A 16199-nucleotide genomic window follows, 5' to 3' on the forward strand; every position below is an offset into this window, starting at 1 on the left:
CCTTGAACACTTTAGCTGCTACAAATATAGCCCTACCATAAAACAATGATGGCTCTTCTATTACCTTTATTACGATATTTTTTTCATAATTGTACAGGTTCCCTCGTGTCACATTGCGAATTATGGTCGTCGCCTCTCCTACCCTATAGAACAGAGAATCCATCACCAGCTTTGTGTTCAACACCACACAATCATAATGGATTAATGGAATCCTAAGTATTGAACATCTAGAATAGATAAAATCACTCTAAGGAGTTGCGTGGTTAGGTTGAAAAACGGTGCTATGAGACATTCGACATGTATTGGAGGAGTGTCTGCCGCTCAGGGGTCAGACTGGCCCATGCCATGACTTGCATGTTTTGCATACCGAGGCTCGAGGTGGCTTCTCTGCCCAAGCGAGCACGACAAAGACCCTGTCACGGCCGCATCCCAAGACGCAGGAACTGATCTAGTTTTCTTGGCAGATGAATCGCCAAGATCTCAAGGCACTAAGGATAGGAGTCGCCGACTTGAAGAACTAGGATACACTCCAAGACCAGTAGGAGAGCACGTGGGCCTGTGCTGTGTGCGGCATAGATGTCTACGAGGCAAGTTAGGCGCTTGGCTGTTGTTAGGCTGACGAGTTAAATAGGACGAATTAAATAGGAGAAAGCCAGCTGTACAGAGACGGCTTGCCTGTTCGACGAGTGACAACATGGCGTCTTGTAACATGGGCTGCACCCGAAAGCCTTATACAAAGGACAACGATATGCCTCTGAATCACCAACTGAGCGTCCATTTTATTCCTTTGAGAGGCTTACGAACCTATCTTGCGTTAGACCCGATTGCCCTCCACGATCAGCAGCTCGATGGCAAAGGGTCGAGGATATTGTTAATGAAACTGGATGGTTGTGAAGACAACGGTTCTCGACGTCGATCGATATATAGCTGTCGATGGAGCAAGCCATCAAAATCCGTCGAAAATTATTCGTTTGTTAGAATAATAACCTTTTTAGGCCACCAATCTCAGAGGTCCGATGGACAGCGAATTTGGTCATAAACCCTCGGATTAGTTAGGTTGGATGACCCTGGCCCATTTTCGACACCATTTTCAACATGTACAGAACACATCAACTGGTAGTGGGAAGCTTGCGACAATCAGATGAGCCTGGAGCAGCTCGATGTAGCTCGACGCAGACTAACGTATCTCAACGGCATGTTGTTCAGGGGCCGAGTTACCTCAACCTCGAGCAAGCCTTGGGCTAGTGGCAACTTGATACCCATAAAGATTGCTCGGGGAATGCTTCTTCATTCGAGAAATCGCCATTGATAAGTAGCCATGGCTTCGAGGGTCCTGAAGATGAAATGGCATTCTGGTGGCTTTCACTCCGGAAGTGAAAACAGGCTTCCTCTCAAGGGCTCTGCGCACCTCTTCTCTGCTAGCTTATTAAAGTTCCGATATGCACACTCTTAGTTATTATGTGTCTCGATGGGTTATCGGTCGGAAATGGAATTCGAGGGGCGCGAGTTGGATGGGATATCCATATGTTCGAGGTACGGTTGCCGATTCAGTTGCTGACAGGACCACAGAGGTTTGAACACTACCCCTGAGTCTCGACTCAAGGATTTGAACCGTGTTTTCGTGTTAAGCAAGGCTTCTGTGCGTCTGAGAGTGTGCCTTGCCATCAGGAGAAGGCGTCGACTCGTCTTGGTCTCGAATCGACCAAGAAGTCGAAGGATTCAAAGACACTCATCCGGGCTCTGGACTGCTGGCGAGAATCCTGCGGGAAGACCGAAGGCAAACAATCAAGTCTTCTGGGCGCCAAGGGACCGACACTGGATATTCCGAAGAATCATCTCGAGCTGACACTATGACATCCAGCACGTGGGAGTGGCGAGTAGTCCCAGGTTGCCTGAAAGAACACACATCGTTCGAGACGGCTGAAATGATCCAAACAGGACATGTCCGACAACCCGACAGAGGCAAAGGAAATATTGAACCTACTCCGAGAGAGTCTTGCCACTTATGGTTCTCCATCCTTGACTTTCTATAAGCGAGCCTCAGCCAATGACAGGCGCACGTGGGCTTTGATAGCTTCAACACTCGCCTCCTGCACCCCAAGCCCTAGAACAAAGACCCTCTGCTTCGTCCTGCTCATTCCCGGACGACAGCGGGGATCCCGCTCGCTAAACCTGCGCGTAATAAACGGGCTGAAGATGATGGAGCACGGCGTTGGTGATCATGCGAGCCATTTCCCAGTCGAGATGCTATGTCGGGAAGCGGCTCACCGAACGCGGGCGGGCCCTTTCCGCCCGCGTACCCATGCTCCCCGGTGAGCGTTTTCGTTGTAGCTCTGGATAGTGAGCTGACCTCTTTGCTGGTCTCCTATACGAATATGCCGCGAGGGAAGTCAAGGCGAGGCAGTTTCCTCAGGAGCTTGTTGATCGACGAGCTGACGAAACAAGTGTTTGACACCTTAAAGCATCATCCTTGGAAAATGGACATTCACGGTGTAACCTCGATTGCGCGTCTTTTTTAACTCTATTCCAATGCAGTTTCGAGAAGGTGTCACTAAAAAAAAGGATGATCAACCTTTAGGAACACTCTTCTTCCGACATCTCGAAACGCGGCCGTGTCGATCACCACGTAAACAGCTTGCGCGCCCCCCACAAAGCTTTTTGCCGCGTCTCGACTGTCTTGGGTCAACGTCTCATGTCTTCATTGATCGGCAGATGTATCAAACAGAGAGAATTGCGTTTTTCGCATAAAAGATAATCGACGAGAACATGGATGTTCTGGACAAAAGGGGGGTGTAATATCAGAGGTGTGTGTCCGGATTAGAATGCTATGCTGCTTTTGGATACCGACAAGTCGGCCGAGGAAGAGATGATGCAACGAGAAAACAGGGCAAACGAGTGTGCTCCGCGATGGTGGAGAAAGCTTCAGCTGGGGTGAAGAGATGCGGGCGGTGGGTTGCATTCGAGGTGCCTCTGACAATGTTTGTTGCGACGACATGTCGCAGGCAGGACGTAGCAGTTGAACTAATTCTCAAACCTTTTCCGTTCTATTTCGAGATTCAAAGTTTTCTCATCACTGCTTGTTTTGCGGTTCTAGTGGTTTCGGCAGATGGGAAGGATAAACGCCTAGACTTCCTACATGGTAAGGTGCCATGAATCGCCTTGATGGAGCTCCAGCGGGGAGAAAAAGCACGGGGAGCTGATGGAAGCGTAGCAGTTGTCGTTGCCGCAACGTGCTCGAGACGCGCAATCTGGGTGGTTGAGCCCGTGTGAGGGACCCCGTAGGTATCTTCGTTTGCGAGTAGGATGCGACCGTATCATGGCGGCACTCAGCTTTAGTGTGACTCTGTTAGTGGAATGACGGAAGCGAGTGCAAGAGTACGAGGAATGGGGCCTCGACCTCACGCGCATTTTGAGCCCCTTCAAGGCCCCAGTAGCCAATCTTTCATCAATCTTCTACACGTGGGTGAGATTCTTGCCTCTCATTGGCCAAAGGTGGCGATCCGCATTGTTGGAAAGAAGGTATGGTCCGTGCACTCTATCCGCAAGCCACCCTGATCTAGTCCCAAATTAGACAAGCGTCTTGGCTTTATCCGTGATAGAGTTGGTCTCTTTTCACATTTTTTCTCCACCACCAACAAAGATTCTTCGGTCTTCGTCCATGGTTGCAAAGCCGTTCCCCTGCCACTTCTCCATTAGGGCACCGAGAGATCCAATGCATGGTGCAGTCCCCATTGGTTCGCTTTCTATCCGACTGGCGTTTCGTCTAAGGTCTCTTGGCCGAAAGAGGGCACGAGTCGCGTGCTTCTCCTCTTGCTCCAGGTCTCTTCTCTTTGATGCTCCCCTTGACTCTCCCGGTCGGGAAATCGTGCGCGTGCCCACGGCCAAGCAAAGGTGGAGATCTGCTGTCTGGCCGATGAGGTTGCGAAGAGCTCCCACGAGGGCTCGGCGAGAGGCTCTAGCATCTCTTGTCCTCGTTTTTTTCACCGATACCAAGGAACAGACCACCGACAATACCCGCAATTAATAGACTTATCCCTTTCACCAGTGTTTAATTCTTAGCCATGGTCTTGCGAGCAGTGAATCACAAGTAAAAAAAAAAAACCAACTTCTCAAGGCTTTCGGAAGAGGGGAGAGAGGCAAAGCTGACGTTCCCGCTGCTAACCAGCCATCAACATCAAACCCATGTCAAAGTGGCGTACCAGCTTCCTCGAGCACACGCAGGCGGACCCCGGTCGTTGGGACCGCCATCTGCATCACTGAATCTCCCGGTGACGGATTGGGAGTTGTGCCGCGTGCTTCTCTTGCGGTGTTTTCTTCCTCTCCTTCAATTTGTCCGCGACTCTTTGATACTGATCTCAGGTTAGGTTGTTTGTGTGGAATTATGCATGGAAACAAGGTTAATGCGTGGGCTCACATGTTCACGCTCTACTGCTAAGCTTAATTCCACCCAAGGCCCGTTCACAGTCCACAGAGGGAAAGACGCCAGAGCGTTTCCATCAACTTTTTCGGTGTAATATTTAGAAAATGGAATTGGTGAAGAGATCCACCAAATACCAAGAGATATGGTGCGGAAAAAAAAGAAGAGAGATGGGCTTGGCTGGGTGGTCAGCATCGGTTGGATCATCATTCTACGCCCCTCAGATGCCTCCTCGACCGAGGCGTCTGTTTTGGGGAATTGCTCACGACTGAACTTGTCGTTCCCACGCTTGGCGTTTTTAGGATCCACGATGAAGAAATGCCAAGAGGCTAGGGTTCTAAGAATCTGTCTGTCGAAGGTGTCGCCTCGCCCCCCGGTCTCGAGAATCGTCTTGGATGGGGGCGTGTGGGCAGATGCTACTCTCTGAACCCACGCTTCTCTCGCTTCCGAGGATACTCTCGAGGTTTTTTCGCCTTGGCTTCCCACTTTACGCATATGGTATATATTCTCCTCCTCTTCCTCTCTCTCAATCTTGTCTATCCAGGTCACTCACTCACCCACTTCCCTCTTCATCTTCTCTTCCCTCCTCTGCCTTTGGCAAAGCAAAGAATACCACGCACGGTTTAAACCGCCCGGTGGCTTCTATCAAACTCCCATCTCCTCCTCTTCATCTCAGATCTCTCTCCCCCAAAACTCCTACAACACCGCAGCCATGGCCGTCTTTGGTCAGTACGACTACCTCTTCGCGGTGGGCACAATCTTTGCCTTCCTCGACGCCTGGAACATCGGTGCCAACGATGTGGCCAACTCGTGGGCCTCGTCTGTCTCCTCCCGCTCCGTCTCCTACATGCAGGCCATGCTGGGTGCCAGTTTGATGGAGTTCAGCGGTGCCCTGGGCGTTGGCGGGCGAGTCGCAGACACCATCCGAACAAAGGTCGTCGCCGTCGATGCCTTTGACGACAGCCCTCAGATGCTCATGCTGGGTATGGTCTGTGCTGTTATTGCTTCTGCCACCTACCTCACTTTCGCTACCCGCTTTGGTTTCCCCGTTTCCACCACTCACTCTCTCCTTGGTGGTGTCTTGGGAATGGGCGTCGGCGCCCTTGGCGGCTCTGGTATCACCTGGATCGGCTACAAGGAGAACGGCTCTGTAGATATCCAGCAGGGTGTCGTTCAGGTTAGTAAATCCCCAACATCTCTACCCCGCAAGGTCGCTAATGCATCTTTTCCAGGTCTTCCTCGCCTGGATCATCGCTCCCATGCTCTCCGGTATCTTCGCCTCCATGATCTTCCTCTTCACCAAGTATGGCGTCCTCCTCCGCAAGAACCCCGCCATGAAGGGTCTCATCCTCGTCCCCTTCTACTTCTGGCTCACTGCATCCCTCATCGTCATGCTTCTCATCTGGAAGGGCGGCTCTTACAAGGTCAACCTCACCGATGCTCAGATCCCCGGTGTCATCGTCGCTGCTGGCGCTGGCTGGGGTCTCCTCATGGCTCTCACTCTTGTTCCCTGGATGTACCGTGTCATCATCAAGGAGGATTGGCAGCTCAAGGCCTACCACATCTTCCTCGGTCCCCTTCTCCTTCGCCGTGGTCCCGTCCCCCCTCCCCCTGAGGACTTCCAGGGAGTCGTCCGCAACTTCTACGAGGGTCATCTCACTCGCGAGGAACTCGAGGCCCGCCGTGCTCAGCGTGCTTCCGAAGTCAACGAGGATCTCGAGGCCAACCACGAGAAGAAGGTTGCCGCTGTCGACAACACTTCGGAAGAGACCCCCGCTCCCAACCCTCACCCCCCTCACAAGTCCATGGTCGGCCCCAAGCCCGATGCCCCCTGGCATAGTGGTGCTTTCATCTGGTGGGCTATCAAGTTTGCCGTCCTGCACGGTGTTGATAAGGATATCGTCAGCTCTCAAAGCGAAAAGTCTGTTGTCGCTGGTGACGTCGAGGAGATCCACGCCCGCGCTGCTCACTACGACAACCGCGCCGAGTTCCTGTACACCTTCCTCCAAGTCATGACTGCTGCCTCTTCCTCCTTCGTCCACGGCGCCAACGATGTTGCCAACGCCGTCGGTCCTTATGCTTCCATCTACCAGATTTGGCAGTCTGGTGAGGTTCCCGGAAAGAAGGCTCAGGTCCCTCTCTGGATTCTCGCCTTTGGTGGCGCTGGTATTGTCATTGGTCTCTGGACTTATGGCTACAACATCATGCGCAACCTTGGTAACCGTGTCACTCTCATGTCCCCCTCTCGTGGTTTCTCCATGGAGCTTGGCTCCGTCATCACCATTATCCTGGCCACCCGACTCAGTATGTCTTCCCCTGGATATCTTTACTAGCCTCACCCGCTAACCACTTCTATAGAGCTGCCTGTCTCTACCACTCAGTGCATCACTGGTGCCATCGTCGGCGTCGGTCTCTGCAACGGCGACTGGCGATCCATCAACTGGCGAATGGTTGGCTGGATCTACATGGGTTGGTTCATCACTGTGCCCGTCGCTGGTCTCATCTCGGGTATCCTCATGGCCTTCATTGCCAACGCTCCCAACTGGAGTTAAGACAGAAGTGAAGCCTTGTTTTACCTTGATGATTTGATCTTTACGCACAAACATGAGCATACCGGGATGTGGTGGTGCCCCCCAATTGAAGGACAACGAAGCGGTGGCTGGCACATTGCTTGATAGATATTATACCCGATAGACTATAATGACATTCTTTGCAAATATCTGGACTGGTTGATGACTGCTAGTTAAGCTAGTGTTAGTGATGGATGGTTATGTCTGAAGCTTACCTAGCTTTCAGTGATTGTTAGTAGAAGTGGTCAGTTGAACCATCTGTTCACACATCTGTTACACATCAATACAGGCCTGGATCAGTTTAGAGGGAAAGGTTACTAAGGATTGACTATCTAAAAAGATGGAATGTACCTAATCCCCCGTCGAATCCGCAGTACGATTGACGCTCTTCCAAAGGAATGGCACCGAGACTGTCCGTCGAGACTTTTACTTTTTTGCGCATCAATATCCAAAGATGGACGTTATGCGTATTCCAGCTCATTCACACAAGCTTAGTAGTTGTATCGGCCCTTGCTGCAAGAGTGGCAGTCGCCCTTCTTGTCGCAAAGCTCGACATAGATGCCGATGTAGTAGTCGCCACGGCACTGGTACTTGTCCTTGATGGCAAACGAGAACTCGTTGAGGCCCTTCTCCTCGATAGCCTGGTAAGGATAGCTCTTGTGGTGGCAGATGTTGTGACCGTCATACGAGTCGTATCCGCCGTCGCAGCCGACAAAGACAGCGGCCTTGGTGGCGGTGTACTCGTAGTTGTCCTTGAGATCGAGAGAGACGATGATCTCGTTGTGATGCTCCTTCTTGACGAGCTCGATGTAGTACTTGCCGTACTTGTGGTGGCTGTCGTGCTTGTCGTAGTCGTGACCGCCAATCAGCTTGCCAGAGACGGACGACTTGAGATCCTCATACTGGTAGCGGAGGTAGTGGCCATCGTGCTTGTGGCAAGTGTTGGGGTGCGAGTTGTAGGAGAGCTTCCTCAGGGGGTGAGCATAGCGGCCGTCAATAGCGTAAGCCTTCTTGAGCTTGCCCTCGCAGTCGCGCTGGTAGCCGTTGTAGAACTTGACGCTTCGCTTGGGGTGATGATGAGTGTGATGGGATTGCGACTTGTGGCCGTGGGTTCCATCCAGGTTCTCAACAATCTTGGCAGCGGCCTGCTCGACAGCCTTCTCAACAGTCTTCTCGACCTTGGCATCGCTGTAGACAGAGCTGGAGCTAGGCTCACGCTTGTCGATCTTGACATGCTTGATCTTCTTGTTGCGGCGGCCGGTTCCAGTGGCGACATCATTAAGGTCAACAACAACGGGATCGGCAGCCTGGGCAGAGGCGGCAGTCAGAGCAGCCTTGACCTTCTTGGGGTCACTGAAGATATCCACGACGGCCTTCCTGATGCTGTTACCGACAGCAGCCTCAGCCCTCTCAACGTACTTGTCAACCTTGGCATCGCTGGGGTCGTCAAGCTCATCGACAGCCTTCCTGATTGTCTGACCAACGGCCTCCTCAGCCCTCTGGACATACCTATCAAGCTTGGGGTCGTTGACGCTGGTGACACCGGCGAGCTCGTTGGCGTTAGCCTTGACAGCGTTGCGAAGAGTGTTGCGCTTGCTGTGATGACCATAGTGATGACCGTGATGACCGTGATGACCGTGCTCGTGATGACCATGCTCGTGGTGGCCGTGATGATAACCGTGATGCTCGTGATGCTTACCATGATGATCGTGGTTACCATAGTGATGAGCGTGGTGGTTATGGTGCTTGTGATGATCGTGGTGACCGTGGTGACCGTGGTGCTCGTGATGCTTTCCATGATGATCGTGATGACCGTGATGGTGGTTAGCAAGATCGGCGAGGTGAGCATGTTCGAGATGGTGTCCGTGGTGCTTATGGTCGTGATGCTTGTTGTGGTGAGCGTGATGGCCGTGATGCTTGTGGTGATCATGGTGGCCGTGGTGGTGCTTGTTGTGCTCTCCCCGGAAAAGCTTCAGCAGCCTGCTGGCAGCATTATCGAGGTCCTCGATCTTGGTGGTGTCGTGGTGGTGACCGTAGTGCTTGTCATGGTGGTGATGCTTGCCATGGTGCTCGTAGTGCTTGCCGTGATGATTGTGGTGTTTACCGTGATGAGCATGGTGGACGTGGCCGTGATGCTTGTTATGGTGGTCGTGGTGGCCGTGATGATGCTTGCTGTCACCCTCGAAGAGCTTATCCAGGGTCACCTTGCTAGCAGTAGCCTTGATGTTCTCAACACGCTCGTTATACACGACATCGTAGTGGGGCTTCTTGTGGTTATGCGAGACATCGGATCGCTTGTAACCGTGGTGGCCGTGGTGATAGAAGTGATCACCATGATGATGATGACCAAAGTGGTGGCCGTGATGGCCGTGATGATGTCCGTGATGATGTCCGTGATGATGTCCGTGATGATGTCCGTGATGATGTCCGTGATGATGTCCGTGATGATGTCCGTGATGATGGCCATGGTGGTGGCCATGATGATGACCGTGGTGGTGGCCGTGGTGATGGTACTCAGAGTGAGTATGGCGGTGCCTGTGATGGTGGTCATGATCATGCTCGTGATGGTGGCCGTGATGATGACCGTGGCGGTGGTTATGGTGGTTGTGATGCCTGTGATGCTCCTCGTGATGATGGCCGTGGTGGTGTCCATGGCGGTGCCTATGGAGCTCATCGTGGTAATGACCGTGATGATGTCCGTGGCCGTGCCTGTGGTGCTCGTTGTGGTGGTGGCCGTGGAGCTCATTGTGAAGATGGCCGTGACGGTGTCCGTGACCGTGGCGGTGGCCGTGGAGCTCGTGATGGCGATGCCTATGGTGCTCATCGTGGTTATGATGACCGTGGTGCTTGTGCTTGTGGCCATTCTCCAGGCCGCGGGCATGATGGGAGTGACCATGATGATGGCCGTGATGGTGGTCATGATGACCCAGGTGATGATGACCGTGGTGGTGGCCATGGTGGTGGCCGTGATGATGACCGTGGTGATGCTCGTGGCCGTGACGATGGCCGTGCAGATGGCTGTTGTGATGCTCGTGACCGTGGTGATGACCATGATGATGGCCGTGGTGGTGGCCATGATGATGCCCATCGAAGAAGTGGTTGAGATCGCCAGAGTGGTGTCCATCATGGTGGTGACCAAAGTGGTGTCCGTGATGATGACCATCGTGATGACCAAAATGGTGACCGTGGTGACCGTGATGATGACCGTGATGATGGCCAAAGTGGTGGCCATGATGTCCGTGGTGATGTCCATCATGATGTCCGTGATGGCGGCCGTGGTGGTGACCATCAAAGAAGTTCTTTAGACCATAGTTGTGAGAAAAGCCGGCATCACGCTGGTGAAGGCCTCCGTGGTGGTGGTGGCCGTGGTGGTAACCCTCGTGGTGATGACCATGCTTGTTATCATGATGATGACCGTGATGATGTCCATGCTTGTGACCGTGGTGGTGTCCATGCTCGTGGCCATGGCCATGGTGGTGGCCGTGATGATGCTTATTGTGATGCTCATGACCGTGGTGATGTCCATGATGATGACCATGGTGGTGGCCGTGATGGTGGCCGTGGTGCTCCTTATGATCGTGGACATGGCCATGGTGATGACCGTGATGATGACCGTGGTGATGACCGTGACCGTGCTTGTGGCCATGAGAATGGCGGTGGCCATGATCATGGTGGTGCTTATGGTGGTGCTCATGATGATGTTCGGCATGGTGGATCTCCTTATGCTTGTGACCGTGATGGTGGCCGTGACCATGCTTGTGATCATGATGCTCCTTGTGGTGGTGATGCTCTTCATGATGGTGCTTGTGTCCATGGTGCTCCTTGTGGAGGTGGTGCTCCTTGTGATCGTGGCCGTGCTTATGGTCGTGATGCTCCTTGTGGTCATGGTGCTCCTTGTGATAATGTCCATGCTTGTGGCCGTGGTGCTCCTTATGATCGTGGTGCTCCTTGTGGTGATGGTGCTCATTGTGATCATGGTGCTCCTTGTGATGGTGGCCGTGGTGGTGGCCATGATGCCTGAAAAGATGGTTAGCATCCACTGCTTGTAAAAGTTGAACTGTCTGTGTACCCATCGTGGTGACCGCCATGGTGCTTATGCTCGGAGCCCTCATCGCGGCGGCTGGCAGCGTTGATTAGCTCGATCTTAGGATCGTGCTTGTGGCTTGTCGACGTTAGCAGTAAATGACAACAGAAAGCGAGTAGACTTACTGTCTGCACTTGGCACAGGTGTAGCTGAGAGAAAAGTACTTCTCGCCGTTGGTGGACTCGCGGTTGTAAAGCTCAAATCGCTTATCGCCGTGAACAATCGTAGCCTTGATCTTGATGTAGAATCGCCAGCCACCCTCACCCTTGAGGGGGCACATCTTGTCGTAGGAACCGCCATCGGTCAGAGAGAAGTACGGGATATGGCACTTGACCTCCTTGTAGTTGTTCTTGGCCTTGCAGTGGTCGCTGTTCTTGTTGTACTTGGTCGAGTGAGCATGCGGGGGGCGGGCTCGCTCGACGTAGATGCTGACGTCTTCGTACTTGTAGTGATCGATGCCCTCAAAGTTGAAGACTAATCCATCGTCTTGGAAGTCGAAGTAGACCTTGCCTGTCGCCTCGTGAGGGGCGCAGTCGTGTCCATCAGCACAGAGACCCCAGTGGTCACTGGGTTTGAAATTGTTCTGCGGTAAGACAAAGGTCGCTGGGTCGGGAACCCAATTACCCTTGCCAGCCTTTCCACATCCGTCGAGATACCGGTGGCCTCCCTTGGAGTGATCGGCTTTGAAGTAGGCAAGGGATTCGTGGGCTACGACCCCGAGGCCCTGAAGCGCACAAAAGAGGGACGTTCTCATCTTCATCCTGAGAAGAAGAGAGAGGAACGAATGAATAGCGAACTTGATCTGTTTTGGATGATTGATTCCTAGAGAACACCTTGGCCTTTTTAAACCCAAGAGGTCCAAAATCACAAGGTCAATCGTGAGTATGAAATCGGGACGGCCTTGTGTAGGAGGGTGCTTGCCGTGAGGATTTGCGCCATGGCGGCGATGGTGAGCTTGCGGGCTCGGCCGATGAGGAGTTGTGGAGAGATACTATGCAGTGGCTCAACGAGCTCCTTAGATGATGAGTAGACATGAACTCTACTATCGAGAAAGGGGGGAATGTTGAGATGCAGGAAACAAAATGGTGGCGTGCGACAATGACTAGTTGACACGAGTAGGCACGTAAAGTAGAAGAATAGAGACTGCCATAAGCTAGTCTTGCATCTGTGAGGAAATGAAATACGAGAAAATATGGCCTCTAGCGAAGGAAGGGGACAAGACAGAGGAGTGTGAGGTCGTCGATACTCAATTGATTCCATGCTGCCTGTGAAGTCCACATACTGCATGTAAACAATCAGGACAGATGGTTTCATGCAGTCTTCACATGGGGGCTTCCAAGAGAGCAGAGCAAAATCGTTACTTTAGCTGGGGTGCATATTGGTTGACGTTTACTCGCATTGTGACCTAAGCCGTGAGGGGTTCTGCTTGGGTAGCGACGAACAAGCTTCTCGTAGTTGAATTGAGTTTTGACGAGGATTGATCCCACAAGGGTCTCCCAGGTAATCGGGACAAGCCCGAAGGCATGTGAAGCAGTGGTGGCTGAAGATCAGGGGCAGCGACTCCAGGTGAAGGTAACGCTTGTTGGCTGGTCTCGACGAGCAAGTTTTCGATCTTGAGCATATGAATGATTCTGCACGACATCGTGGCGAGGTTTAGATGATCCGATGGCAATAAAGGAGGCTGAAATGGTTGGCTCGGCCTGCCCGAGGACACTCGTCCGCCAAATGCATCGTGATGAATTTGCAATATATTGAACAATCAACGCGCAAGAGACCACGAAGTGACGATGAGAAGCATAGCAAGGAGCGAAGCCACCTCTATTCGGTTATGCTAGGTAGAACCCAATTGATGCTCGCGAAGCTCAGGTCAGAGGAAACGGGGTCAGTATCGAGATGGCCGACTGGGAGTACGCGGCGCGACGACGAATCAAGGCTTGCATCTTGTGGAGGCTGTTCCTGTGATTTTGCATGTGGGCGAAAGAGAAGGCAAATGTCCAAAGGTTAGATAGCCAAATGTAATGCAAGTTGTTGAAGCTCGCGATCGGGGGTGATGTTGATAGAAGTGAGAAGGAGGAGGTGCTGTTCTGTTGGAGGAAGTGAATGTGGGGTTGGCGCACCAGAGATGCCTTAGGTAAGGGGCAGGGGCATGGGCATATACGCTCACATCCACCAGCCTAGGTAGGCCAGATGCCTTGGGCATTGTTAGGTCTGTTGACCTCTCAGCCCTCAGTCTCAGGAGCCAGAGTCAGCGGTCTCAGCTCCATGTTCATCTCCGGCCTCATCTCCAGATCCAGACTCCTCTCCAGACGGCCCAGCCCCGAGCCCGTCCGCAGACACCTGAGCAATCCGGTTGGTACAGTTTAGGTAAACAAGATGGAGAAAATTGCATCATGAAAAACGAAAGCAATCAAATGGGGTTACATGTGAAATCTCGGTCTTTGTATTGGAGGCCTGGCGGGGTTGTGAAGGGCCGGGGTACCTTCTTTGTGTCCTCGGCTTGTTTCATAGACTGAGCAAACAATTAGCAAACTCTCCGCAAACTACTAGGTGAAGGAAACACCACGCTATTGTTGAACAAATAACAACTTCACTTTTATGCTCCGGAAACAGGGGCTCTTACTTGCCCTCACCTTTGGATATTTAATAATGATTGAGCTCCCCCTTCCATGACCGTGAGGAAGAACACCGCATCGCCAGCTGGCAACGGCCGAGGCGAGCTCGGCCGTCAGTGTATACAGCTTTTGGTCAAAATCTAGACATCCAGAGTCAAAACGCGTCTGACAGCTGTCGGCAGCTGCCAGCACTGATCGTAGTTTGCCTACCTTGATGACTCCGTTCGTGATTCACCCTCGCCATTCCAAAACAATCTTCGCAAGTCACTTCGAACTTCCACTTCAACCTCGCTTTCGCACGTACAAACAAAGCTTTTGCAGGCTATATCGTATCAGATTTCGTGCCTTCATTCACACGCTCTTTGACTCGTTCTATATTAGCACTTGCCACTGCTGCAGAAAGCGACATGAAGATCGCAGTCATCGGAGGCGGCCCTGCTGGTCTAGCGACCCTCAGGTTCCTCTCTCAAGCCCACGACTACTTTCCCATTTCGCCCGTCGAAGTCCGTCTCTTTGAAGGGGAGAAAGACATCGGAGGCACATTTTCCTATCGCGTATACGAAGATGCCGAGGTTAGTCCCCTTGGTGCTGCAAAGTCGCTTCTCTCTAACAATGGCCGCTTTAGCTGGTATCCTCCAAGTATTTGACAGCGTTTTCGGACTTCCGCCTTCCCGAAGATGCGCCTGATTTCATCACTCCCGCAGCCTATGTCAAATATCTCAAAGCATATGCCACTGCCTTTGAGCTTTGGCCCATGATCGAGCTGCATACCCAGGTCGATCGAGTCCGCCGCGGACCAAACGGAGTTGGTCACATCGTAAGCCTGCGTTGCAAGGACACGGGCAAGTTGACCCAGTGGACGTGTGATGCCGTTGCCGTGTGCACGGGAATCAACGTCAACCCTGTGATCCCTGAGATCAAGGGAGTTGAACGGGTGCCCTCCGTCATCCACTCCTCTCAGCTCAAGACCCGAGCTCAGTTCGGCGAGGGTACTCATGTCTATATCATGGGTGCTGGGGAAACTGGCATGGACCTGGCTTACCTTGCCGTTACGTCCAAGGCCAAATCAGTTACTCTTTGTCACAGGGACGGATTCTTCTGTGCCCCCAAGGTACCTTCTTACCTTTTATACTCTCCTAGAAACAGTCTTAACAAGCGATGTAGATCATCCCTATTCCCCAAGTCATGAGTCGCTCAAAGAAGAATCCTAGTAGTCGTCCGAACAAACCGGTTGACACATCCGTGGCCAGCCTCTTCGATACGGCCTATGTCCACCCGAAGCTGCAGAAGAGCCAAGTTCTCTGGACCTACTATGACCGGTGGATCAAGAGAATGCACTGGCTCATCTCGGGGACCGAAGAGGGCCCTGACCAGTGGGTCGGTCAGATGAGTGCTTCTCGAAAGTATATAGACTCCAGTAAGCCGACTTAAACCGCTCATGGCGATGTGCTGACAATGTTAGTTCTTCTTTGCAAATCTGATAAGGCACTCCCATACATGAACGTCGGAAAGCGATCTGATTCTTGGTTCAACCGCTTGCGTTCCCGGATCATCAACGTGCCAATCCGCGAGAATGATGGGAAGAAGATTGATGTTGTGACCTGGCCTAAGTGCATCAACAAGGATGGTCTCATGGTATTCGACAAGAAGCTCCCGACGGACTCAATTCTTCCGGATCATCAGCTCAAGCCAGACGTAATGGTATTCGCCACGGGGTACACTCAAGAGTTCCCATTTCTGAGCAGCGATTACCCCTGCGTCGCTCAAACCAATGTCCGAGACATCTACAAGGACGGAGATGTGACACTGGGGTTCATCGGTTTTGTTCGACCGGCGATTGGTGAGTAGCAAAGTTTCACAGCTCAAGGCTCGACTAACAGTATGCAGGTGCGATTCCCCCCTTGGCGGAACTCCAAGCCCAATTCTGGGTTCTCCGACTGCTTCAAGACCAGTTCCCTAAGGAGGTTCCCCGTCAGATTAGTCCTAATGCTCTCCCTACCTACGACCTGGATTACCAAATTCACCCTCGCGACGGTTACAGCTTCTACGAGACGAAGCGGGCTGTTGACCACGAGAGCTACGCCTACCAGCTTGCTCTCGACATGGGCGCTGCACCCACCGCTACCCACGTTTTCAAGAAGGGCTGGAAGATCTTCTTCGCTTGGGCCATGGGGTCCAACTTCAACACGAAGTTCCGTCTGGTAGGTCCATGGAAGTGGGAACGAGGCGCTGAAGAGATCATGCGCAACGAACTCTTCAACGTAGTCAAGCGCTCCGGAGGCTACGTCTGTAAGTAGCTGCTCAAACGATGTCCGCGCAAGCCCCAGGCTAACCAGTGCCAGATTTGACTACTTACACTCTCGTGCCCATTTTCATCTTTGGATCCTTGAGCATGATGCTGTACGCTTGGTTTGGCCTATGCAACCTCGTTTCCAGTTTCGGACGCCGGACCAACAAGAAGCCTTCCACCGGGACTTCGGGGGAGGGGTCGGCTTGAACAATTCATCTTGCTATCT

At 52.5% G+C, this 16199-nt stretch overlaps 4 protein-coding genes across 4 annotated transcripts; 2 read left to right on the forward strand and 2 right to left on the reverse strand.

Moving 5' to 3' along the window:
* Nucleotides 1-5129: 5129 nt before the first annotated feature.
* NCS54_00022900 (Phosphate transporter) lies at nucleotides 5130-6969 on the forward strand (the record flags this gene model as incomplete). Its single annotated transcript, XM_053145884.1, has 3 exons — nucleotides 5130-5594; nucleotides 5650-6721; nucleotides 6776-6969. The coding sequence occupies 3 exons, from the start codon at nucleotides 5130-5132 to the stop codon at nucleotides 6967-6969; spliced, it is 1731 nt and encodes a 576-aa protein (XP_053001859.1).
* A 509-nt stretch (nucleotides 6970-7478) lies between these two features.
* On the reverse strand, nucleotides 7479-10219 carry NCS54_00023000 (Hypothetical protein; the record flags this gene model as incomplete). The annotated part of the gene is made up of 2 exons (XM_053145885.1): nucleotides 7479-9254; nucleotides 9320-10219. The coding sequence occupies 2 exons, from the start codon at nucleotides 10217-10219 to the stop codon at nucleotides 7479-7481; spliced, it is 2676 nt and encodes an 891-aa protein (XP_053001860.1).
* A 69-nt stretch (nucleotides 10220-10288) lies between these two features.
* On the reverse strand, nucleotides 10289-11831 carry NCS54_00023100 (Hypothetical protein; the record flags this gene model as incomplete). The annotated part of the gene is made up of 3 exons (XM_053145886.1): nucleotides 10289-11004; nucleotides 11070-11149; nucleotides 11197-11831. The coding sequence occupies 3 exons, from the start codon at nucleotides 11829-11831 to the stop codon at nucleotides 10289-10291; spliced, it is 1431 nt and encodes a 476-aa protein (XP_053001861.1).
* Nucleotides 11832-14090: 2259 nt separating this feature from the next.
* NCS54_00023200 (Hypothetical protein) lies at nucleotides 14091-16180 on the forward strand (the record flags this gene model as incomplete). The annotated part of the gene is made up of 6 exons (XM_053145887.1): nucleotides 14091-14255; nucleotides 14309-14794; nucleotides 14848-15100; nucleotides 15146-15523; nucleotides 15571-15972; nucleotides 16026-16180. The coding sequence occupies 6 exons, from the start codon at nucleotides 14091-14093 to the stop codon at nucleotides 16178-16180; spliced, it is 1839 nt and encodes a 612-aa protein (XP_053001862.1).
* Nucleotides 16181-16199: the final 19 nt, after the last annotated feature.

Source organism: Fusarium falciforme, chromosome 1 (assembly GCF_026873545.1).
Source record: "Fusarium falciforme chromosome 1, complete sequence".
In the NCBI taxonomy this organism is placed as follows: domain Eukaryota; kingdom Fungi; phylum Ascomycota; class Sordariomycetes; order Hypocreales; family Nectriaceae; genus Fusarium; species Fusarium falciforme.